Below are 25,604 nucleotides of genomic sequence, written 5' to 3' on the forward strand. Positions count from 1 at the left end.
GGTTTTCAAACAATTCAGGGTGTACGCCGCCTTTTGCCCATTGTCACTGGCAAGGCCGTAGGTTTGCATTGTGACGCTAAGGACATAACACTACCAACTTTTCAGGATGCTCAGATTGTCCCCACAAACTTTTAAGCAACCTTATTTACAATCTTATTATAATTAATTAAATTATATTGGTCATTTAGATTGTCTTCCCATATGTTGTAAGGATAGAATTGCCCCTACCATTAGTAAGTGAATTACAGTACAGTATTTTCATTATGTTCAGACTTACATTGGCCCCTTTTCACTTGCTGAATGTGCCAGTCCATTTTTTTCCTCAAACGCACGTTTGACTGGCAATGTCCAAATATTGGAATTTAAATTTGCTAATAAAATCCAGACATTTATTTTCGAAGTTTCCAAAATGTTTCTTTCGTAGTTTTTGAAAACAAAGGTTTGACTCAAACGGTGTATCACCAGACCTGAACCAATACATATCCACTGCAAAAACACACCTCCTTAAACTAGTTAAATTCCCTTGTTTTCAGTGTAAATCTACTAGAAATAAGTGAAATGATCTGCCAGTGCGTCAAGTAAATTTTACTCAGATTTCTTGAAATAAAAATAGCTATCTGAAAATAAATCTTAACACTTATTTTAAGTGAAAGGTTTGTGCATTTAACCTTTAAAAAAAAAAAAAAAAACGAAATGTTAATTCAAGAATAAATGTTGTTCAAAACATTATCTGAAAGCAATTTTTGGTTGATTTAGGTGACAGATGACCAACTTTTAATGTATGGGCTTAAGAAGAACAAATGGTAATATTTACTAAAAGTAAATGGGATAATCTGACACATTAATCTGTTAACTAGTCTTTAAAGGGATTCTCTATTTTTAAGACAATTTTTAAAAGATAAATGTTAGTATGAGTTATAATAATTTGATATTAAAACCCCTCTTAATGTTTTTGTTTTAATAAAGTTTGTAAAATTATTTTAAGTGATAGGTCGCCATTCTTGTTACGTCGCAGTGCGTGACGTCACTGGTCCCGTTGCCGAAATTCCAGCGCGTCACTCGTTAGCTTTCCCAACATGTCGTCAGTTCTCCCCTTCCTATCTGAACCAGATCTGAAAAGTGAAGAGCAGGACAGCACTGTCGGTCGTTCACAAGACGAGCTTCAGGGAAAAATGCGTGCAGCAAATACCTGATAAGACAAAAGTTGGGGAAAACTGGTGATGCGAGAGAGTCCTGTTGGGAAGTCAGGTTGGGAGCAAAAGTGTATGCTGTCCGGTTTTATTAGCAGATATTCAAGGTAAGCATATTGCGTTTTCAAACTTATCCCAATATAATTATATAGATTGTTAGCATCCAGAGCTGTCGTGTGCTTTACATACATTACAGGCCAAAGAGCACACCTTGTGTAATCCATGTCTTGTACATTGTAACGCATGGTAGCTAAGATATGTGTATAAAAGTACCAAAAAGGGGAGAAGCTTCCACTATGCACATTTATTCACAAAAAATAATATTTCCACCTTGACCACTCTTCACTCGGGAGCTCAGCAGTACGCAAACACGCATTCCCTGACGAACTCCCAACATTGTTGTGAGGTCCACGTCAGAGTCACTGTCGTCACTGTAGCGTGCCATAGTGCTTTAATTGTTTAGTATGATTTGGGGAAAACTCCCACGAAGAATAGTCAACGTAAAAGATAGCAATAGTAATCCAAATCCACGTTTTTTACGCACTCGAAGATCCAGGAATTAGACCGATACCACGGCAATGTCGCAGCAGCGTCAGGCCGTCGATTCCACAAAATAGACTGATCCGAAAAGCTGCTGTTTGGGACCGACGAATCAAAAAAATGGACAGATCCGAAACCAATATTGCAGACGCGGTGGGACCGTCGGATCCAGAAAATAGTCGGATCCTTTACTTGACTGAGGATCCAGGAAAAACGTTCGGGCGCCAGTTGTAACGCGTAGTGGGTAGGATACGTGCATACAGGGACCAAAAAGGGGGAGAAGCTTCCACTTATGCACATTTATTCACTAAAAATAATAATTCCACCTTGACCACTCACTCCACTCCCCTTGTTTCCATTTGACTGGAAATTGCATCCAAAAGCAGCACATCGTGGTATTTTACTGCGCGAGTTTAGGCAGCAAAAAGCAATTGTTGAACACACTACACATTTGGAAAGATACCAATTACGTCATCACTGCGAGCCCGCAAACCATGGCGCCAACTAACGGTCAAAATATGGACTAAATATTATAAAATATTGCCATTGATTGAACATTTTATGTGGTTCTAACAACATATTTTAGTACAAGAGAACAATTGTGGTTTATTAGAGCCTACATGTATTTAAGTTAGAGGATCACTTTAAAACTCAAAACAAGATGATAACAAGATTTAAGAAAAACGATCAGATCATAAATTTGCGGTGTGAAAGTTAATATAAGTCAATACAGATTTATTTTGCATTGATCATTTAGCCTATAAATTCATGAGGTTCATATTTGTGAGAAATGTAACCCTGACCCCGTCCATCCAATCTGTTTGGTCTTAATAATGTAAAAAGCAAAAAGTGTACATGCAGGTTATGCTGTTATATCGTCCCTACCCATTTATGAGACCAAACCTACGCCCTTGGTCACTGGTGTAGGCCTTCCAGCACCCTCTCAAAGATTCTGTATTTTTTAAAGGTTCCGTAATTGGAACACAACCCGTGATTAAAATAGGTTTTTTTTTTTTCAACCTATTAAATCTTTTGTAATTAATTTATCTCAATTAATGAGTTAAAGTCCCACTGCAAATTAAAAGTTAGATATTCAATTATATATTCTCTTCCTCAATCAAAAATAAATAAATCACATAAATGACAGTCAGTGATCATACATTTTTTTAACTATATAGTTAACTCATTGCTTGCCAATGACAAGGGTAGTCAACCAATCCATTTAAACTGTGAAGACCAGCTATGAAAGCTCAAACAGTGGTACACAAATGTTTGGGTGCCCAATTTTCAGTATTTCATTTGTAAATCACTCAGTGTTTGGAAGAAAAATTTCAGTTAAATATATATTATATAGTAGACAAAGACAGTAATATTTGAGGAGTAAAATTACGTTTATATGATAAACAGAAAGTGCTTAGTAATTATTTAAGCAAAAATAGGCCGGTGCATAATTTGGTCACCCTTGCGTTTTTATTGATTAGAAAATCTTAAGTACAAATTTTTGGAACTCAAAATTTGTTTGACAAGCTAACTGACGTTGACCTACATCCACAGGTAAAGCCCATCATGAGGAAGGGTATTTAAGGTGGGAAATTGCAAACTGTTTTCCTCTTTGCATCATCTCTAAAGAGTGGAAATATGGGACCCTTAAAATGACTGTCAAATGATCTGAAAGAAAAGATTATTCAACATTATAGGCTAGAGAAAGGATTGAAAAAGCTGCTGTAGAAATTTCAGCTGTCCGTTTCCACTGTTAGGAACATAGTACGAAAATCTAAGCCCAAAGGCACAGTTCAAGATAACGTCCGGAGTGCAGGCCAAGTTAAATCTTAGATAAGCAAAGGCGAATGATGGTGAGAAGAGTCAAATTGAATCCACAGACCAGCTCCAAAGACATACAACATGATCTTGCTGCAGATGGTTTCACTATGTATCGGTAAACTATTCAGCGTTGTTTGCACAAAGAGATGTTGTATCGGAGAGTAATGTGGAAGAAGCCTTTTCTGCGTACATGTAACAAACAGAGTCGCTTGACTTGAGGTATGCCAAAGCACATTTGGATAAACCAGCCTCATTTTGGAATAAAGTTCTATGGAGTGGTGAAACAAAAATTGAGTTTTTTGGGCGTAACAAGTGGCGGTATGCAAGGTGTATGAAGAAAAGTGTTCCAAGACAAACACTTGTAAAATCTGATGGTGGTTCATTTATGTTATTGAGCTGTGTGTCCAGCACAGGCACTGGCGATCTTGTTAAAATTGATGGTCCCATGGATTCCAGTCAATACCAACAGATTCTTGCAAAAAAATTTCCAGAGTCAGTGACAAAGTTTAAGTTGCGCAGGGACTGGATATTTCAACAAGACAATGACACTAATCCAAATCTACAAAGGCAGAGGAACAAGTGCAACACTCTAGAATGGCCATATCAGTCCTCAGACCTGAATATTATTGAAAATCTGTGGTCTGCTTTGAAGCGGGCTTTCCATGCTCATCAGCCATCAAATCTGACTGAGCTTGAGATGTTTTGAAAAGAATGGTCAAAAATAACTTCAACCTGAATTCAGACCCTCATTGGAAGTAATAGGAAGCATTTAGAGACTATTATTTCTGCAAAAGGAGGTTATACTAATTATTGATAATGTTTTTTTGTAGGGGTATCGAAATTTATTCACTTTAATTTATACATTTTAGTTTAAATAATTTTTACGCACTTTCTGTTTATCCTATAAACTTCATTTCACTTCTCAAATATGACTGTGTGGTTCCAAACAATCAATGATTTAAGAAGAAAATCTTTAAAATTATTAGGGGCGCCATACCACTGTTTTTCAGTGCCATTGACAGCGCCAGGCGTCCAATCCATTTTGACTGGGAGGAGCGAATGAACGAATGGATTGGATGTCAGCACCACCAATTAGTTCATTGCTGTTCCCTGATTTCCTGATAAAAGGACAACAAATCAGTGGTAATCTTATTCAAATGTGTTTTTTTGACCAATCTCCTTAGGAATTACATTCTTAACTAGTGATAAAGAAGAAAAATAGCTTAAGGTCTTACCAGCGAGTCCGTTTGCAGCTCCTGCGTCCATCAGACCTGCAGCCTTGTTGTTCATTACGCGGGTGGTGGAGGATTCTCCAAAGCTGCCGTACATGTGATGCAGGGGCGGAGCAACTTGTACATGGAGAAAGAAGGAATGAAAAGATGAACGGTTAAACCTGACAGCGCAAAATGATAATGACCACCAGAAAATGGAACTTGCTACAATATTGGCCTGAAGAGTCAGAACTTCAAATCCCAGCTCCAACTGCCCAATGGCGAGATGCTCAGGTCTTGCTTGGAATTGCTTGTGTATGACAAAGGATTGAATGAAAGTTTTTAAAAAGTATTTTCCAAATAAAGTTCTTTAATATCAATGACAGAATGCTACTTTTAGTGCAATATGCTCATTTTAATTCCTACCAAATGCATGAAAAAGAATGCAAAAGTGCAAAACCAAAACACAGAGCTGCTTAAGGAATCATTAGAGTAACTGAAGAAATGAGTCAACCGTGCCTGTTTTTCCCCGACAACAATATGCCAGGAATTTGGGTCAGAATGCAGCACGTGAACCTAAGCTGACTCATAAAAGTCACATTGAACTTGAACTAACGTCGAAGTCTTTTTGGAGGCCATTTGAGGATTATTTCTTGTAAACTCAGTGATACTAAAATCACATGGCAAGAAAAATTGTGAGGATGGAACATTAACTCATTGGTTGCTGCTGACGGCGATAGAAGTCCAATCCAGTTGGATCAGTCGAATGATCGCTGCCAGTCCAACTGAATTGGATGTCTATCGCCATGAATGGTCCTGAAACGTGATCAATACCCATCAGCTCTCTCAATTTGACATCTATCGCCGTGAATGGCAGCCAATAAATTACATTTCTACTGCAGACATGCCTTGAGCAGAATGGCACTTTTTGTTTAAAATGTTAGCAGATCGGCCATATTGGATGTGGCATTTTCTGGCTACAAAATTAGTTGAATACAATTGTAAAAATGGTCTTTCAAGACAAATAAAGAGCTTCAATTTAACCGAAATAATTTGTTGCTCGAAAACTATGTTAAAGTGATTTGAGGAGCTTCATTATGACACAAGTAGTGCTTTGCCATCATTTTGTGGTGCCAGGAAACGATGTTAACGTAAGTTGAGGAGCTTCATTTAGACCAAAATAATGCTTTGCCTCAATAGCGAGGCCTGAAGGTGAAGTTGAAGTGATTTGAGGAGCTTCATTTTAGCAAATGTAGACTTTTTTTTCCCCATCATTTTTTTTGTGCCAGGAAACTATGCTGGAGTAAGGTGAGGAGCTTCGGTTAGACGAAAAATAATGCTTTGCCTCAATCTGGTGGCATCAAAGTACCACTATATTGAAGTGATTTCAGGAACATCAAAAGTAGTACTTTGCCATTATTTTGTGGTGCCAGAAAAATAAGTTAAGTGAATTGAGGAACTTAATTTTAACAATATTAAAGCTTTGTAACCATCTTGTGACATCCAGGTGCCGAAGCAACTATTGTAAAGTGATACATGGAGCTTTATTTTGACAAAAGTGGAGCTTTGCCATCATTTTTGGCATCAGGAAACTAAGTTGAAGTAAGTTGAGGAACCTTATGATGCAAAGAGTACTTTTGTGACCGCCTTGTGACATTTCTTGGCTAAAGTTTTGGGGTGCGTTCCAGTCACTTCTCTACATGGGCTTAAAATAATTCAGCAAACTGTTAGCCTGGCTTCCCCTTCCGGTGCTTTTCTTGTCTTTGGTCTTCTTGGAAGCGGCGGTGATCTTTAGAAGTGGCCTCTGCTGCTCCCACTCGCTCATAAGTTCCATTTGAAGGTTGGCGGGGAGCTGGGAAAACACCTGAGGGTCCACACTGGATGGCAATCGATGCGTCGCGCTAATGTCTGCGTCACCGCCGGATGATGTCGCTGGATGGGACGCCGCCTCCAGAACAGAACAAGCGCTCTGTTTGAGTCTGGCCTGAGGTGGTGAGTGGAACTCATCATCTGTGCCACCTCCATTTTTAGAATTAATCTAAAAGGAAGTCAAACGGGAAAATTAATTATTTTTTGTTTTTTCACCTCATTATTATGCAAAACTACCATGAATTAAAGAATGTACAAGTTTTAAAAGTTGCAAATGATACATTAACTCTTCTTCAAGGAGATCCTTCCACATTAACTTGTCAGCAACCATCGCTACGAGTAGGATTGGACATCTATTGCTGTCATTGGCAGAGTTAATGTGCTTTGAGTAATTTTCATCTATAAAGTGCTTTCAACATGTTCCAATTCTCTTTACTGAATATGTTTTCCAATTATTACTTAAGTTTAATTATTTTAATTTAAACTCTGTGGTGTTTGGTAATCAAAACGTTTGTGATTCCTTTATTCATTTATATACATATATTTACATATATACTGATATATAACTGGAACTTTATGTGTGTTCGTGTGTATGTGTGGGGATTTAGACGAAATTTTACACAGCTGTACTTTATGTGTCTGGGAGTGTTGTTAGGTGATGGTTTGATTTGTGTAGGCATTTAAAATTCCAAAAAATAGCATACAAAAAGCTACCTGATTGTGAAGGCAACAGCGCCATCTTTTGGGCAAAAGACACATCTCTTGAGATTGCAATGTTGCAGTTGCTTTCAAACTTTACGGTTTCATGTACAAATTTAAGTGTGCTGTAACGATACGTTGTGCTTTTCAGTACTCCAGAACAAGACGCTGGATTAACAAAAAAAAAAAAAAACAAAAAAAACATTTTTTTTATTATGTGTTACACCCGCAATGATTCATGGGTAGTTGTGGCAACCATGACTGAGAGTGATGGTTGCTATTGTTATATTCAGTGTTGTCACAGATTACTTGAAAAAGTAATTTAATTACCGATTACTGATTACGCCTCAAAAAAGTAATCTAGTTACTTTACTGATTACTTCATTATCAAAGTAACTAAGTTACTTGAAAAGTAACCTATCAGTTACTTTTTACCCATTTTTCTCCATTTGCCGCCTAAACATAAGAATGACAACAGAAAAATGTCATCACATGTAATTGACTTTCCGATGACTGAATTTAAAGGGGAATATCAGAATTTCGCGCTAGCTTAGCCACTCCGGAGCCCTGAAACTAACAAATATCTGACAAACTTCTTGGAATTTGTTGAAATCAACTCCACCGACCAATTAAACCCCGCTAACTTTAAGATTGAGCCTAATGTCAAAACTTCTGAATTTTGGGTTATGGTTAACAGTAAAGATACACGATAATATCGGTCGCCGGTAATTATCGGCCGATAATGGCAATTATGACGTCACAAAGATAATCCAGATAATAAAAAAATTCAACCGATAATGCAATCCGATAATTATATACTTGATTTAGCCTCCAAATGTACACAACCGAAGAATTCAGCACGCCGCCTCCTCAACCCCTCCCCTCTCTGAAGCCCATGAGGGAGGAGGGGTTGAGGAGGCGGAGTTACACGACAAGAAATAGTTGAATATTATGGCGGCTGTTACTAAAAAAACGACGCTCTCGCCATCTGCGGAACGTACCTTAGAAGTTCCACGAGGCCGAAAGAAAGCGTCCTCATTCAAAACCACTAACCCAGCTTCCATTTAAAACTGCATCACAAAGATTTTTGGAACGAATACGAGGCTGCTGCTCGCGGGAATGCTAAAGCTATTGTAAACACTAAGTTAAACTACGGGGCTTGTGACGATACAGAGTCGGGTTGTTTGGGAAAGCAGCCCAAGGCGGGTGGTAAACTCGCGTCTAAGGCTAAACACCGGCACGACTGGAGACCGATAGTCGGCAAGTAGCCGTCTTCCGACGGAGCCCGCCGCTCTGGCCGGTCCGGCAGGCCGCCGCCGCCTCGCCGTTGGCGGGGCGGGCAGAGCCCAGTTCTCCGGCCTCTGGACCTCCGGCGAACACCCCGGTTTCTCGAGCGTTCCCTCATGGCGTGCGAGCAGAGCCAGGCCCCGAATACGCCACGGCGAACCGGCCGGTGCGAGCGGAATATCCGGTACGAACGTAGCCGCCGCCGAGACGAGACACGATTTTTTTTTTTTTTTTTTAACCGAAATGACCCGAGAGCCAAAGCCCTGGATAAAAAAATAATGCAGTTTATACGACCACCATTCTTCATGAAAAACATGCCAATCACATTTTCACCACATACATTTGGAAAAGTGATGTCCAGTAAGCAAGCTTATCATGACGGCACAGTGGTTACATGATAATTTAAACATGGAGAAAACGAAGTCAGCCAGTCAATAATGCATTCAGTATGTAAAATGACGAGCGGTCAGATGACTTTGTAACGCTGCCTTTATTTTCGGCTTAACAAAACTCAGGCACAAAACAACACGCACGGAGATGCGAGCTCCAACTCCATCCAAATAGTACTGCCGTGTATCAGTTTAGCTGCTGTAAACCAAATGTCGTGAGTGCCGCAAATGTAAACAAAGCGCTGCAGGATGGGTACGTGACATCTCGCTCTTTTGAGTTAATCATTTTCACAGTGTGCAACAGAGCATATAACATTAGCAATCACTTTTCAAATTAATTTAACTTATTTGTCTGCTCAATTACAGTCACAGTAGATAATCAAAACTTATTGGCACTTATTAACACTTACCAATTTAAATATGCACATTCCTGTTGTAATGAAATAACAATAATATTCTGTAGCCACAAATATTATTCAAAATCTTTTCTTCTTCCAAGTTTTTTTTTAGGATGAAGTATAATATTGTATTGCTTAAAATAAGGCTGTTAAGATTATTTTCAGCTAGCTATTTTTCTTCCATGAAATCTGAGCGAAATACACTTGAAGCGCTGGCAGATAATTTCCCTTATTTCCAATAGATTTACACTTAAAACTGACTAGTTTTAAGGAGGTATATTTTGCAGTGTATTAATGTTATATGTGTTAGGAATGGCTTACTTTTAAAGGCATTTTTATGCAACTTAGGTATTTACTCTAAGTAATTGTTGCCAAAAGTTTACCATTACACAATGTCAGACAATCTATCATTATTTAGATGTTGGAATTGACGACTTGTTCATATTCTATGTTGAAAAAAAGAGCAATAAATTATATTTTTGCACAGTAATATTTTCTTTTGTGTATACTTTAAAATTTTACATAAATCTTTTAATAGAATTATCGGCTTGACATTGTCGGTTATCGGTTGGAATGAGGAGGAAATTATCGGTTATCGGTATCGGTTGAAAAATGTATTATCGTGCATCACTAGTTAACAGCATATCAGTGCCAATGTAAAACAATGCAAACTGACGGCACAATAATCAACAACACACAAGTGGAATGTACAGTGCAATAAACACAAAGGTGGTGGCGAGCGCGGATGCCCGTGCAGCCGTGCACATTAACAAACCGGAAGTACTCCTCTCAACATAAAAAGCACTTTACACTCAATCGGACTTACAACACATCCCACAGATGCTAAACGAACACATCACCTCACGGCATAAATGTGCAACACGCATATGATGTAAACAAAGCTTGCCAAGTTGGAGCGATGACTGCCCGTCGTTGCTATGGCAAAGCTACGAAACGGCCGCGCATGTAGGGGGTCCAACCTTTTGCTGATACCCTCCAGAATGAAGGAAAAATACTCACCTTCATTCATGGATATCCACAGATCAACATTCTCTTGCAACGTCTCAACACTTGCCGCAAATGTCCACCCGCCTCAGTCCCACAACACGTGACGCGAGTACAAAACAGAAAATAGCTAAGAGGTTGTCATGGAAACACGTACCGGGAAGCTTTTATTTTAGCATTTTCTATTCAAAATGCTCTTCTTACATGAGTACAATACATACGTTATGAGGCAATGAAAAAATAGTAACGCAGAGACACTAAGGAAACTAACTTTAATCAGGTTACTGGTGTAGAAAAATGAACGCGTTAGATTACGCGTTACTGAAAAAAGTAATCAGATTACAGTAACCCGTTACTAACTAACGCGTTACTGACAACACTGGTTATATTCTGTTTTTTTCTGTTCAATAAAGGTGCTCTCTCTTGGGATCGTGCAGTGTATATGGCATAGGAGCAGCAAGTGCGAAACATAGAAACTGTCTCTCTCATTCTTCTCCATGTTGCTCGCCACAGTAATGGAAACATGATTGTGCATTAACCCCTTTATGGTGACTTTTTACTATTAGTACATTCCAGCTGGATCTCTACGCAAAGTATGTTTTATCTGCCATTCGGGTGTATTGTATTCACATTACACAAACCCGAGCAATGCCAAGCTATACTGATGGATAAATCCACCTGGCATAAATAGAAAAACAAATCATGGGGAAGCCATGGTTTCGAGGCTTCTTATATGTCGATTTAACAAACTTTGCCCCCAACAACTCGGCAAAAGTAGTATGCCCGATACAGGTAGTATTTTAATATTTAATACTTAACAGGCGCACCTGACTATAAACCACAGCCACCAAATTTGAAGACAGACTAGATTCATCCATATATATATCATCCACAGGTATCCATGTTTTAATTGGAGATATTGACATAAAAAGATAGAGAGAGCAGAGAGATTTGCCAGGACAAAAATCTCTTTATGAGCATGTGACGTTGCATCCTCTTTGTTCAAATGAAGTTATTATCCCAAGAAAAGCGCCTCTTGTTATCATCATTTATACGTTTTTAGAAAGCCCCTGATTTTGATTCACAAAGACTTTCTAATTAATTTGTGTAGTTCTTTGAAAAAGAAAAAAAAAAAAAAAACAAGTGAAAAATGATTCCAAAAATTATCCAAACCTGTGTTTGTCAAATCCTTTCCAGCAATGATCACTGCAGCGCCCTAATTCAGAAATAATTTGCATAATACTGGTCTGTCATGTTATATGAAATGAAAAGGTTTAGTCCATGTTGTTGGGTAAAAAAATATAGAATTTAAGAAGGCTTATCATGGTGATGAGACTATAAATAAATGACAGTTTCTCAAATTATTATTTTTTGCATCGTTGTAAAATATTTACAATGTAATATTTGTTGCCTCGATGCTATGCAAAACTAAGGTGGCTTCCTGTGGTCAAGATGTAGTAATTATCTTTATAGCCGCTAGTTGGCGTCTTTACACTTTCATTGTGAATGCCAACATTTTCTGATTGAATTTCATTGTTAACTATAACTTAGAATTTGTTTTTGCCCACTATTTTTATTAAGAAGAAATTCCTGTGCATCAATATACCTCTGCATAAGAAATGAAACCACAAAAAAAGAGCAGGTTGAAAATTGAGAGTGTTACCTGGCTTTGAGTTTTTAAGGGGGAGGCGGCTGGTGCAAAGAAAGAGGTGATAGCGCCCCTGGTTGGTGCTTGGATCTGCAGGTTGCTGAAGCACACGCTGATTAGGGTCAGATGGAATGGTGCCGCCATGTCCACCATTTTGGAGAAAAGTTTCATGGCTAAGGAGAGCAGCTGGGCCAAGGTGTCATCATTGCTGGCTAAATAGTGTTGCAAATTTAACAGCAAATAATGATCGAAAGGTGAACTTTTAGGTGTTCTTACCTGAGGTGATCTCGTGCCCAACATGGTTGGGAATGGGACACTGACGACTCTCCCGACTACACCATTTGTTGCTCGCTGAATATTTTCGAACAGAGAGGCGGAAGGTTCGCGGCTGCCTGCCGTCTTTGCGCATCCTGAATTTCACACAAATGTTTCATGTTAACTAGGACTGCCACGATTAATCAACAACTCATCAAATTAATCTACAACTATTTTGATAGTTGAGCAATCGTTTGGAGACATTGCTGAACTAAAAACTTGACCAAATCCTCTTTTTTTAGCTTCTTAATAGCGAAAAATAATATTTTTGTATATTTTGATGGAAAAACCATGGATATACTATTTTAATCAAATATATAATATTTAAAATAAAATACTATATCAGTAGTTTAATTATGTAAATTTGTTTTTTTAAATTAAAAAAACAAAGAAAGGGGAGTGGGGACAGCAAATACTATAATTTCCGATTTCAAAAATGAGTGAACTAATTATCTTTATAAAGAATCCAAATGAGATATTTGCTCTATAGATATCTATATGTAGCAGCAATACACAGTGAGGAGCACAAGTATGTGCACCCCTTGTAATTTTGCAAGTTCACCCACTTAGAAAATAGGTAGAGTTCTGAAATCTCAATAATAGATGCATTTCCACTTATAGAGATGCCTGAAAAACTCCAGAAATCACATTGTGATTTTTTAAATAATTTATTTGTAATGGTGTACCGCAAGCAACACGTCACTTCCGCTCATTAATATTCATGACATTCGCTACTGTTGCTAAGTAAGGACAAGCCCCCGTTTGTCCCTAATAGGAAATGAATGGAAATCGTGTACGAAGGAGATGTTTACAGAGTTAAACCTACCAATTCTCTCCGAAAATGATGTGCCTGGTGCCAAATTCACTGGCAAAGATGTGGAAGAACATAAAAATGTTCAGTTAAAGAGATGGCTTTAGTGTCGAAGGCTGAAAATGACGAAAAAAACGAGCCGACCTAAGCATAGCTTTAGCTTTTTTATCGACACGACTGACAATTACATTCTCCTGTTTCAACAAGCTAGCCTTTACCATCAGAACTGTCTTTGTTATACATCCTCTGGTTGTCCTACGTCTCTTACCGTTCTTGGGGGTAATTTAGTTAGCTTTGTGTAGCGATCGCAAATGCTACTCAGTGACAGCCAACGAACACTTTTAATTTTTTCACTGATAACACATCTTAATTCTATAATTTATTTACACTTCCCCCTTACTAAAGTTGTTTATATATATATATATATATATATATATATATATATATATATATATATATATATATATATATAAACAGAAACGGTAACAGTGGCAGTCAGATACCATTGTAATTCTTTTCAGGTCATTCATTGTCAGACAGAAGCAGTAAGGCACAACGTTACGCTAAAAAAATAAGTTAAAAATATAAAAATGGCTTACCTCTTTGTCCTCTGAAGGACCATGCCAACCCAACATAATGTTTACTGCATATGAAACGTGAATGAATTCGCCGAGCGGGTGTTAAAGTCCGCGCAAGTCGGTCTTCACATTTTCCCCCCTCGAGTTTTTGGTTTCCAGACACGTATGAAGAAAACATCCTTCATGTGTCGTAATGTCTAGAGTCGTTTCTACAAGTTCCAAAAAAGCAATGCGTGATCAGCATGTTCGTTTTTGAAAGATTACCGGAGAAAAGTATCACTTTTTACGTTGGGTCTATGCGAGGGCGGGTCTATAATGTCCCACTTCGGCTTTACTTCCGCTTTACGATGCGACGTCACGGTCTAAAAATAGCCTGCGTGCGGTACGCCATTTGCTGGGGTTTAGAAGTATTTGTACCCCTGAGAATATGCAATAATTATGACACTCAAAGAGTTGTCAGTCTAAAAAAAGTCCACCTCTACCCCATGAGTAACCACCCACCCACCTCCCGTTTGAGCTCAATATTGTCACTTGTGCACCCCACAGTCAGTCATAATCCAACTGCTACCATGAAGACCAGAGAGCTTTCGAATGACACCAGAGAAAAAAAATTGTTGAGCCCCACAAAGCTGGAAAAGACTATGAAACAATTGGAAAGCAGCTTGGTGAGAATAAATCAACAGTTGCAGCAATTGTTAGAAAATGGAAAAGGCTAAACATGACTGATAATCTACCTCAGACTGGGGATCCATGTAAAATCTCTCCTTGTGGGGCATCACTCATGATGAGAAAAAAAGAGGGCTCAGCCTAGAACTACACGGCAGGAACTGGTCAAGAGAGCTGGATGATCACTTTCAAAGGCTACTGTCAGTAGAACACTACGGTGCAATGGTTTAAAATCATGCATTGCTCAGAAGGTTCCCCTGTTGAAGCCAGTACATGTGAAGGCCTGTCTAAAGTTTGCCAGGGACCATCTGAATGATGCAGAAGGGTCATTGGAGAAAGTCATGTGGTCAGATGAGACCAAATTAGAACTTTTTGGTGCAAACTCTCGTCGTGTGTGGAGGAAAAAGAAGGATGACTACAATCCAATCCAACAATCCAAGAACACCATCCCCACTGTGAAGTTTGGGGGTGGAGAAACCGCATGCTTTGGGGCTGCTTTTCGGCAAAGAAGACAGGACGACTGTACTGTATGAAACAGAGGATGAATGGTGAAATCTATCGTCAGATTTTGAGACGTAACCTCCTTCCCTCTGTCAGAGACTTGAAGATGAGCCGTGGCTGGATTTTCCATGACATTGGTCCAAAGCACAGAGCCAAGCTGCTTAAAAAGCACATCAAGGTTCGGAGTGGCCTCGCCAGTCTCCACATCTCAATCCAATAAAAAAAGCTGAAACTTCGTGTTACCTCAACGACATCCCCGAAACCCAACAGATATAGAGAAGATTTGTGTGGCGGAATAGACCAAAATCCCTGTTTCCATATGTGAAAACTTGGTGAAGAACTACAGAAAGTGTCTGACCTCATTGCATACAAAGGCTTCTGCACTAAATATTAGCACTGATTCCTCAGGGGTACAAATACTTATGAACCCCAGTAATTACATTATTGAAAAATCATACAATGTGAGTTCTGGATTTTTTTATATATCTATAAGTGGAAATGCATCTATGATTGAAATGTCAGACCTCTACCTATTTTTTAAGTGGGTGAACTTGCAAAATCACAAGAGGTGCAAATACTTCTGCTTCTCAGTGTACATATGCTTTTTACATTGGAAAACAATGACACCGTATTATAAAACAGTATTCGTAGAACTAACATTTCTCAGGGCATCATTTTTAGCTTCAATACACATTTACATATAAAACATTAAATCACATTTATAAATGAACGGATTAGTCAACTCATCGCAAAAGTCATCTGTTATTAGTACTGTTGTTTACTGTAAAAATGATGTTGCACCTATACAATTTCTGGCTCCCCATACCAATTTGGGGTATCGGCCGATACTGCCATATTTTTGTGTTTGTGTGTTTTTTAAAAAAATACAAAACACATATGTATGAATATATTGTATATTTCTTTTAATATTAAATTTCTGAAAACTCACTTGAATGTAAAGTAATTCTACCACTGCTTGGTCAGATATTGCTTAACTCGTTGTCTGCCATTGACGAAAGTGGGAGGGCTGTGAGCAGTGAGTGAGCAAACGTTCGATCACCGCCATCTTTTCACTTCAAATGGATTAGACATCTACTAGTTATAAACTCATTTAAATTTACAGTAGAAAGATGTTTGGATGTCTGTCATCATCTTGGAAAGGGCGACAACTGCTCCTTTTTTAAGGCGACATGCGAAGCTGGCAGCCATATTGGGTACGCCGACCGGTGGATGGAAACTAGATCTCGAAGAGTTCATACTGCACTGCAACGGCATGTTATTTCTTAGTACTTCCTGATGAAAAGGACGTCATTTTAGTGCCATATCAGTATCGGTGCAACACTAGTAAGAATAAGTAATTTGGGGCAAACTAATGTTAACGCCTTGGCTACCATTGACGACAATAGACGTCCAATCTGACAGAGCTGGAAGTGATGTCCCATTCCAAATTGATTGGACGTCTATCGTCGTCAATGGCACTAAGACATTATCATTCACTGCACCAGAAAAACAGTGTGAGGAAGTGACTCCAACCTCTCCAGTAGGCTGCTGAGGAGCTGCTGAATCTTATCCGTCACTTCTTTCACACATGACATTTTCTTGAAGGAGTCTTCGTCACTGAGGGACTAAAATCAGGTGATAAACACGGATGGTACACACCGATGAATCGTTGCGTTGTTACCTGAGGAGCTCCGGCGGGGCGGACAGGAGAGTCGTCCAGGCCGAGGGAAAGATTTTTCAAACGTATTGCGCAAGGAGAGCCAAACTCTTTGGCCAGCACGGTCGATGGAAAAAGCTGCAGGTCCTTGATGTTGAGCAATCCTAGAGTTTGTAGTCTTTTGGCCGTTTGGTGTCCAATACCTGAACATACGTAATATTGACAAACAACATAAATTAACTATATATTTATAAAAGCTGCTACTTTTTCCCCTGCATTGTCCAACACAACCTTTGCTTGATTTGCTAGTGATAGCATTCCCGAGCTAAGCTAATGAGAAAAAAATATTTTCTGGTATACCTATGTAGGCTTGTTGTCAAGAGAAGACCCATTTAAAGATAAACATCCACAGTTGAATATGACCAAGCGCACTGCTAGCCGAGTTGGCTAGGTAGCCATGAGTAAAGAACAGACATCCATAGTGTGCTGCTAAGCTAGGGCTGGTGCTGACTGCAGTTTGCCCTGAATTCATGAAACTCTATTTGTATCTGAAGAGAGCTCTGTCCGCTGCAAACTGTGAAGTCAAGATTAAGTGGATTTTAATTTTTCTTGGTAATTGTAACCACTTTGTTGCAGGGGTGGGAACTCCTGGGAACCTCACGATACGATACGATTTGTGATACAAGGCTCACGATAACGATCTCACGATATGGCAATACAACACTTATCGATAAATGGGTCAGGAAATCATTCTTTTACTCTACAAAACAACAAATATCAGAAAAACTAGCTATTTTCATCCTTCTGCTCAGTAGTAGACATCCAATTCATTTGAAATGGATGTCATCCCACCCACTTCAAACAGATTGGACGTGTATGGCGGTCAATGGCAACCAATGAGTTTAATTTTGGGGCATTTCATGTTGTTTGCTGTTGATTTTCAATCACTTCCCGTTGATTTTGGGGTACAGAACAGGAAGTGACCTGTAACTGCCCTAAAATGAACAGAAAGTGACTTGTAAATGCCCCCCAAAAATCGGAAAAACTGGCTGCGAATGATCTGGTTTCGATTTGCCCCTCCCAAGCTAAATGGATTGGGCGTCTATTGCAGTCAATGGCAGCAATTGAGTTAAAAGAGACACTATTGTAGTTGAAGATTTTGGCAGTAATTTTATGGTTCCTTTTTTATTTTTGATCAGTGACACCTTTTGAAACGATATATCGATTCTTGGCAGGAACGTATCAATAACCTTTTGGGATACAAAGTATCACGATATATCACCACGTTTTGATATTTTGTCACACACATAATTGATTGTCAGTCAAGGTATTTTGTGATTTCAGACTGAGTATGGAGATACCAGTGGGACTTGTGTCACTGCACATGATTAAAGAGGACAGCTCATTTTTACACTTGCAAAACCTACCTGGTACCTTACGGAGACTGCTCAGGCTGCCCATGATGTCACTGATGTTCTCTGGCAGGAGTGTGGTTTGCTGGTTGGGCTTAAAAGTGCCAGAGACAAGCTTGGCCAGCAGTTTGCTACCGGCCACACCGGCACAACCAGTGAGGCCAAGTTGGCTGCGGATGGCTTCTCTCAGCTCGGCGGCGATGTGCGAGCCTAACGCAAACTCTGAGTGATCGCTGGCTTTAGATTCTGCAGCTTCATCTGTGCATGCATAAGATAGAAAAATGGATTGATATGATAATTATTAAACGGTTATTAAATATTTGCTTTTGCCAATGAATGCTCACAATTTTTTTTTTTTTAGATTTTTTTTTTTTTTTAAGGGAAATTAAAATGCCAAATATTGCTTAAGCTTATTGCTTTTGGATCACATGCTGATAGAATTTGGCTGTCTTTGTTCAGCTGTGACCCAAATAGTTAATGGACATTTTCATCAATATCAGAATCTGGGATGAAAGACAATTTCGTTGTTACGAAATTACAGTGGGAATTGGTGGCCAATTTTGTAATGATAGGTCACGGCAAAATTTATTTGATAAATTACAAGAAGAGAGACCTGAAAAATTTGGGAGCGGAAGCAGGTATTGGCATTACGCCATTATGGAAATTATTATGCTTGGAAAATTTGTAATGCAAGTTGATGCAATGATAATAATATGGGTTTTGGATATGTTTTTTTTTTTTTTTCATAATAATTTACAATATATAATTAAAATGTTCCCAGTATAAGTCTAATTTTTATTTTTTGATTTTGAACTTTTAACGTACTACCTTTATTTAATATTTTTTTATTTTTGCACTTTTATTGACCTGACCTTTGGTTTATTTTGTGGTTATGTTTTAACTTGGAGTTTATAAAAGATAATTTGATTTAATATATATCGTTTTGCTGGAAAGGTAAATTGTTCAGTTCCTGCTGTTAAATCGATTAATCTTATTTTTAATATGAAATTTGAGAAACATTTGAGGACTGACAATTCTGATTATAAACAAGCATTTTTATTTTTTTCTTGATTTAAATAAAAGTCACAATTGTGTGTGGAGAAACTACAGTCTTAGGCATGATTTGAGCAAGGGTGGCAGAACAATCCTAAAAAATAGGAAGACTGCTGCGTTGCAAGCTCCAAAACCGCTTATTAAGCGGCAAAGGATGTCCTTTTAGGGCGTCACTAATTATTGTCGATCATGGATTCCTAACTATGTTGAAATCACAAACCCACTTGTGAAAATCATTTATGAACAAACATTGAAAATGTCTTCACCTTTGACATGGACACCTGGACCAGGCTGAGCAAGCTTTTTGCCAAATTAAACAAGCTTTGGTATCTAGTACCGCTCTGGCCTTGCCAGATTAGTCTGTTGCAAAGGTAAATACATGACCTCTGTTTTAACACAAAAACATGGTGACAAACCTAGGCCTATAGACCCCAATCACGTGACGTCACAACTCCGCCCCCCTGACTTGTGCCGCCATATTGTCCGTCAGCTCATCGTGTTTACATATTACCGCTACGTACATTCCTCCTATTACTGCGTGTTTTTATGCTTGTCTAAGGAATCACCGCCTAGTAAACGAACCCAAAAACCTTCCTGACAATCGTTAACATTGATTAATCAAAATGGTGAAGGCATGTGTGGCGGTTGGTTGCAGTAACAGAGAAGATAAACGGTCATTTTAGTAGTTGCTGTGTGCCCATTGTTAAAAGGGCAAATCTGTAAAGCAGCATGGTTTGTTTATCTTGGTCCATGATGCGTTTGTGGCGACAGCCGTCAGACAGCGGCGAAAACATCAATATGATGCCAACACGATCGCAGACATCATCAGACGGAGACTACGAATCTCGTTGCCACCGTTGCGCAGCAAGAGGGTGGGCGCAATAACAGGTGTTGTGCCGAAAAATAGCCGCCCTGCGTGAAATGTCCCCCCTGACGGGAGCGCCCACACGGAAACGACTTTCTTGTACCATGAAAATGTATTATTTTAATCTGCTTGAACTAATAAATGTCATACCTGTGTGATTGTCATTGGGATATGGTCGTGAAAACCTGTAGACTAATACATTTCTGTTCAAAGATGGTTATGTGGCCCAGTCCACGATTTGTTACTAAAATACAGTACTAATATTTTGTGTAATTTAATTATTTAAAACTGATCTTACAGTTGTAAATCCATTACTGTAATGCGTCCATGAAAACATTTGATGTTTTCACGTCAATAAAGCGTTATAAATAAGCGCTCCCGTCAGGGGGGACATTTCACGTGGGGCAGCTATTTTTCGGCACACACCGGCCCGTTGTCAATCAAGTTTTATTTTACAATCGTGACAACGGTGACGCTCATCTGACCAAATGTCGGTTTATATTCGGGCCGGTGCCGATTTTGGGTACCCGACTCCTCATCGTGACATAAACTGGAGTATGATTGGAAATTTTGTGGTCTCAGGACGAGCTCTGACGCACGGGACGGGCCTGGACGGGAGGAAACATTGGTTTGGGCATCAAATATGGATCTGACGACTGGATCGACCGAAGCTTTTACAAATAACGGCTTTTATGCAACTCATCCAATGAGTTTACAGCGTCTGAAAGCACCATGGCTTCCATAATTTGCAAGTGAATCCACCTTTAGAAACTACGATCATTGACAATACGGACACACAATGACGGACAATATGGCGGCACAATACAGCGATCACGTGATTGTGTGACGTTGGTGATTGGGGTCTATTGCCTACTATTCTACACGACTTGACAGTGTTGCGTGCGCACTTCCTCATTGTGTCAGGGCTGTGGTTGCGGCCTCAACAGCTGTTGAGAGCAGCTCAGCAGTAGTGCTTTTCCATCCATTAACCCTCAGAGTTCCACATGCTGTGGCTGCATTGCTCTTACAAACCGACATGATTGTCTTGTCACCTGCAACACATTTGTCTTGTATGGCTATCTTGTTGTCACAACCACATCTCACTTTAGAACGCTGTACTGTATTGAATCCTGCTACATTGTTGCCACTTCCTGAGGATGGTGCTAAGCACGATTGTCAGGTAGTGGCTGAACAATCAACAAAATGTAGAGCTGATTTGAAAGATGAACCCTTGACAACAGGAGAAGTTCTTTTTGTTGACGGTTCGTCACGGAAAATTGAGTTTGGCAAATCACAATCTGGTTATGCTGTTGTAACCTCTGAAACCGTGCTAGAAGCGGAACCTCTCCCCTCTTATTTTTCTGCTCTGGCTGCTCAACTTTTTGCCCCATACAAACTTGCACAATAATGTCTGAAGAAGCTGTCACCATTTATACTGATAGTCAGCATGCCTTTTCTACATGCCATATTTTCGCTCAATATTGAAAAATATAGAGGTATAATGACATTACAGGTAAGCCTGTCACGCTTGCCAACCTTTGAACAAGCTTACTTAATAAGTTCTAAGTGCCACACCAAATTGCCACATGTAAATTCGCTGCACACACCGCGGGCACTCATTTCGTCCCTTTTGGTATTGCGTTTGCAGATAAAACTGCCAAAGGACACTTTCCTTATTGATGTGTGACTACAATGTCCAGTACAGGAACACAATTTATGGGTCAAACATGGAGCGACATTGCGCGAGAGGATCTATGTGAGCACAGAAGAAAAGCCTATTTGATGAAAAAAATTTTTTTTAGATGGGCTGCTATTTTGAGCCATGGAAAGTCTCATGTCTCAACAGAGGGGATGTTTAGGTTAGTATATCAGCATTAGTGCAATGACATTATACTGGACTGTCTCAGGAAATTAGAATACACAATATTCTAATTTTTTGAGACAGTCCTGTGTATATATACAGGACTGTCTCAGGAAATTAGAATACACAATATTCTAATTTCCTGAGACAGTCAGGAAATTAGTCTCAGGAAATTAGAATACACAATATTCTAATTTCCTGAGACAGTCAGGAAATAAGAATATTGTGTATTCTAATTTCCTGAGACAGTCCTGTATATATACACAGGACTGTCTCAAAAAATTAGAATATTGTGTATTCTAATTTCCTGAGATAGTCCAGTACAACTTTTGGGTTTAACGTTTTTTCAAATATTTTTGCAGGGCTTGCATAATCTGTGCTCGACACAATCCTTACGGCAATGTTCGTCCTAAATGGGGGAAATTCCCCCTCGCGACATACCCTATTCAAGGCATACACATTTATATGGATTTTAGTGAATTAAGCTAATGTGAAGGTGAACAGTATCGCCTTGTTATCATAGCTGAACATTCAAATTGAGTAGAAATCTTTCCAACTAAACATAGTAACATAGTAGTGAGTTTCACGTTTTGAGTCTTACTTGAAGTGCCGTAGACGTGGCCTTTAAATGAGAGGTGTGGTGTGTGCGGCATCTGCTTCTGTACCATTTCTGTGACATCTACAAAGTTCTCATCGAAGCCAAGCCTCTCCACCAGCGGACAGAAAGAAAGCAGCAAATCTTATAGGAAGATGGAGAAGAAAAAAAAAAAAAAAAACAGAAATCGCAACATGAACACATAATTGCATACATTTTGACAGTCTAAAGGTATTTGTTGTTTGTTAAAAAACCAAACACAATAACTTCATTTCAGTCAATCTAATTTATCTTTACTTTTGACAGAAAATGTAAAATTCCCAGATTTGGGCTTTTTCTGAACATAGAAGCCAGCAGGTGGAAACAATGCCTGTGTTCTAGCAACTATTGGAGTTAGATAAAATTGCGCCTCATATAACTGCATTTATTCGCATTACGTCATAGTTTAATCAACATTTGAAAGTAACTTCAATATACAAAAGGGCACTATGGCCTTTGGTCACAGTGTTAAAGCATTTGTATAGTCAGCAGTACAGTCACATCATGTACTACGCCTGCTCGGTGACTTCATGAGAAAGTGAACTTTCTCCCTAAGTGGGAAAGTAAATTAGCTGTGTTTCACAATTCGCACTGAACAATTCTCCAAAAGTATGCGTCTGGTACAACTCACAGTATGTCGAGTGATACCTCAACGACAATAAATTGCTTCACGTAGGGGAATAACAGAGTCCCATGTCGCGACGTACCCACAGGATCAGCCAGCGGCTGACATCTACGTCTTGTTAGATAAAATTGCACCATATATAACCACATTTATTCTCAGTTATTCTTACTTAAATTTTAATCGACCAGGTACAAGTACCTTAAATGGCCTTTGCAGATAGTGTTAAAGCAGTGGGACAGCCAAGCAGTACTCACGTCGCCCACTATGAACGGCAAGGACTGCAACGGTGACCTCATGGGAAGGTGACCTGTTTGCCTCCGCAGGGAAACTGTAAATTAGTGAAGTTTCAAACTTCTTCTTGACTTCCCCATAAGTGGGCGACTCACCCAGTGATATACGAGACACGGGTAAGAACACATTGTTTAGAGGAAGGTCGATAGGGTCACAGGGCCCCACGTACCGACAGAATGAACCACCGGTTGACATCTGCGTCTAGATCGGAGGTGCAAAAGAGGCCTTTTCATTGTGAGACCTGCTCTCCACGTCATCTCACCATCACATGTCCTTCGTATGCCAATATGTTCACGAATGGAGTACATAAGGAATGCGCCTGGCTGTCAGATTTTACTGATACTTCTGCTTTTCTGTAATTACACGGGGTAAGGGAACTATCTGCCAGATATCTGCAACTGTCGATTGCTTTATCTCTGGAATCAATATACTCGAATCAAATTGCAACTTCAGGTCTGTGACTCTTCTTTATTCAGATTGGCATTTCATTATTAGTATTCTCGTCTGGGTTAACGGACACGACTGAAATTATTAATTAATTGATATAAGTAATACTGTCTGCCCTTTAGCATTTTACACATTTAATTAATAACTTCAGATCTTTGACTCTTCTATAACTATTATTGAATAATTAGAATACTTCTGCTCTCGAGTAACAGACACGACTAAAAGTATTAATTATTAATTAAGTATCAATATAACTACTATTGTTTGCCCTTTGGAATTTTAAACATTGAAATTTCTAACACAACATAGCACATTGTTGTGAAGGTTTATGTTGAAGTGATACATCTTCTTTATTCAGAGACAAGTGTTGTGTATTGTGGAAAAAATAAGTTAGCCTGGACTCAACATCAATTGTGTCATGATGTCATGACGTTAGGTATAATTCAAGAAAATTTGCAACAAACCTGTGACTTGATAGGACATTTCTCTGTAGTGCGTCAGGTCTTCTCCTTTGACCAAGACCAGCTGAGGACACTTCTCCTTGGCATCAGTGACGGACATCAGCTTGGTAACACCCTGCTGCCTCGCCACATAATTGCACGTGACAATGATGTACTTCTGCTGGACACCTGATTAGGTCAGATGACTTTTGGGAAAACTTGTATACAAAAAGTCGGATTCCTGTAGTGCTTGCCCACTCATTAAGTTCAAAATTGCACTGCTATGAAATTACAGGCTCTCACTTTACATGGAAAACAAAGGCAAAAGTAATGTTGAACAATTTTTTGATGGACTCCTGACACATTACTGAGTCACCTAGTAGGAACTATTTAAAACGATAGGTAAATGCACAACATGTCTAAACGTAATATTTGGGCTTTTGAATCTTGTTTTTTTTTTTTTTTTTTTTTTTTGACAAATAAAAGAGAGAAGGTACCTAGGGGGACATCCCTCAATGCTGGATTTCGAATCATTTCCACTTGGGCATAGAAGCAATCGAGGTCAAAATGCAAAATGACTCTGTGCGCAGGTCTGGGTGTGTTATTTAGGCCCGATTCCAAAGCTGTCATAAAAATATAAACACATTTCAATTATTTTTGTAGCAGCCAGGAGTAAGTGTGAAACGAAATCGGTGTTGTGATTTTTTTTTTTTTACCAGAGGTTTGACGACAGGCTCGCGGCGAATCCGTTAAATGTTGTTTCCACTCGGTTTCATCTTCCATCTCGTCCTCACTGCTTTCCATAACTAAATTATTGTGAGTTATAGGAAAGCGTAAAAGTTAGGCGTAGTCTCGATGTTTTGCTAGCTGTTAGCAGAGTACAGTAACAACATCACAGAGTAAGAAAACAAAGCTTTGAGCACACACAGCGCCATCTTTTGACAGTAAAGAGTACTACGGGGTCATTTACAAAACGAACCTTAATTTCTGGTGTTATAATTGTAACCATGTCGTAAATTGCATAAAATCTTACAATAGCAGTGTTTAAACAATAAAACATACGTTGTTGTTTTTTTTGCTTTTTTTTTTTTAAAGGGTATTAACCGCCAACCGCCGTCCAAAGGTTTTATTATTATCATCGACAATGTTTATGCTAATTTTCGTTGATTGGAGTAACCACAGAGCAAGAAACCATTGCCACGCTCTAAAAACAGCGCTACTCTTCGACAGGCGGAATTACTACAATGTCGCTGACAAAACTAGCTTTATTTTCTGGAAATAATATTTGAACTGTGCAATGTATTCGATAACATTTTGGAGCATGAAATGTTTAAACAAAAAATGTACAATTTTAAAATGTGTCTAAATATTTTAGAAAACCGCCGTCCACC

At 39.0% G+C, this 25,604-nt stretch overlaps 2 protein-coding genes across 4 annotated transcripts in view; both read right to left on the bottom strand.

Moving 5' to 3' along the window:
- LOC130913213 (ras-related protein Rab-27B-like) overlaps window positions 1-6,524 on the bottom strand; it is a 15,724-nt gene extending 9,200 nt beyond the window's left edge. Inside the window, exons 1-2 of the mRNA XM_057831642.1 lie at window positions 6,379-6,524; window positions 4,787-4,900 (exon numbers count right to left, since the gene is read on the bottom strand). Of these exons, the coding sequence (XP_057687625.1) occupies window positions 4,787-4,900; window positions 6,379-6,419 (155 nt within the window). The 5' untranslated portion in view covers window positions 6,420-6,524. The remainder of the gene's footprint in view (window positions 1-4,786; window positions 4,901-6,378) is intronic.
- On the bottom strand, window positions 6,459-25,143 carry poli (polymerase (DNA directed) iota). 3 transcript variants are annotated; one of them, XM_057831637.1, is made up of 10 exons: window positions 24,930-25,143; window positions 24,711-24,836; window positions 24,238-24,402; window positions 22,378-22,515; window positions 18,013-18,255; window positions 16,610-16,788; window positions 16,462-16,553; window positions 12,334-12,467; window positions 12,073-12,269; window positions 6,459-6,800 (listed from the first exon to the last, which is right to left on the bottom strand). In XM_057831637.1, the coding sequence occupies exons 1-10, from the start codon at window positions 25,015-25,017 to the stop codon at window positions 6,459-6,461; spliced, it is 1,704 nt and encodes a 567-aa protein (XP_057687620.1). In that variant the 5' UTR covers window positions 25,018-25,143. The 3 variants fall into 3 exon arrangements, with proteins under 3 accessions (XP_057687620.1, XP_057687623.1, XP_057687621.1); XM_057831640.1 differs by lacking the exon at window positions 24,930-25,143 and having other exon boundaries at window positions 24,238-24,352; window positions 24,711-24,837; XM_057831638.1 differs by lacking the exon at window positions 24,930-25,143 and having other exon boundaries at window positions 24,238-24,391.
- Window positions 25,144-25,604: the final 461 nt, after the last annotated feature.

Source organism: Corythoichthys intestinalis, chromosome 3 (assembly GCF_030265065.1).
Source record: "Corythoichthys intestinalis isolate RoL2023-P3 chromosome 3, ASM3026506v1, whole genome shotgun sequence".
Classification (NCBI taxonomy): domain Eukaryota; kingdom Metazoa; phylum Chordata; class Actinopteri; order Syngnathiformes; family Syngnathidae; genus Corythoichthys; species Corythoichthys intestinalis.

What these genes read in the sequence shown, in the direction of transcription:
- poli (XM_057831637.1), bottom strand. Translation starts at nt 25,017, where the DNA reads ATGGAAAGCAGTGAGGACGAGATGGAAGATGAAACCGAGTGGAAACAA. An exon ending in ATTGAGGGATGTCCCCCTAG is followed by an intron (nt 24,403 to 24,710) that starts GTACCTTCTCTC and finishes TGACCTAATCAG; the next exon opens with GTGTCCAGCAGAAGTACATC. An exon ending in CTCAGCAGCCTACTGGAGAG is followed by an intron (nt 12,468 to 16,461) that starts GTTGGAGTCACT and finishes TGTGAAATTCAG; the next exon opens with GATGCGCAAAGACGGCAGGC.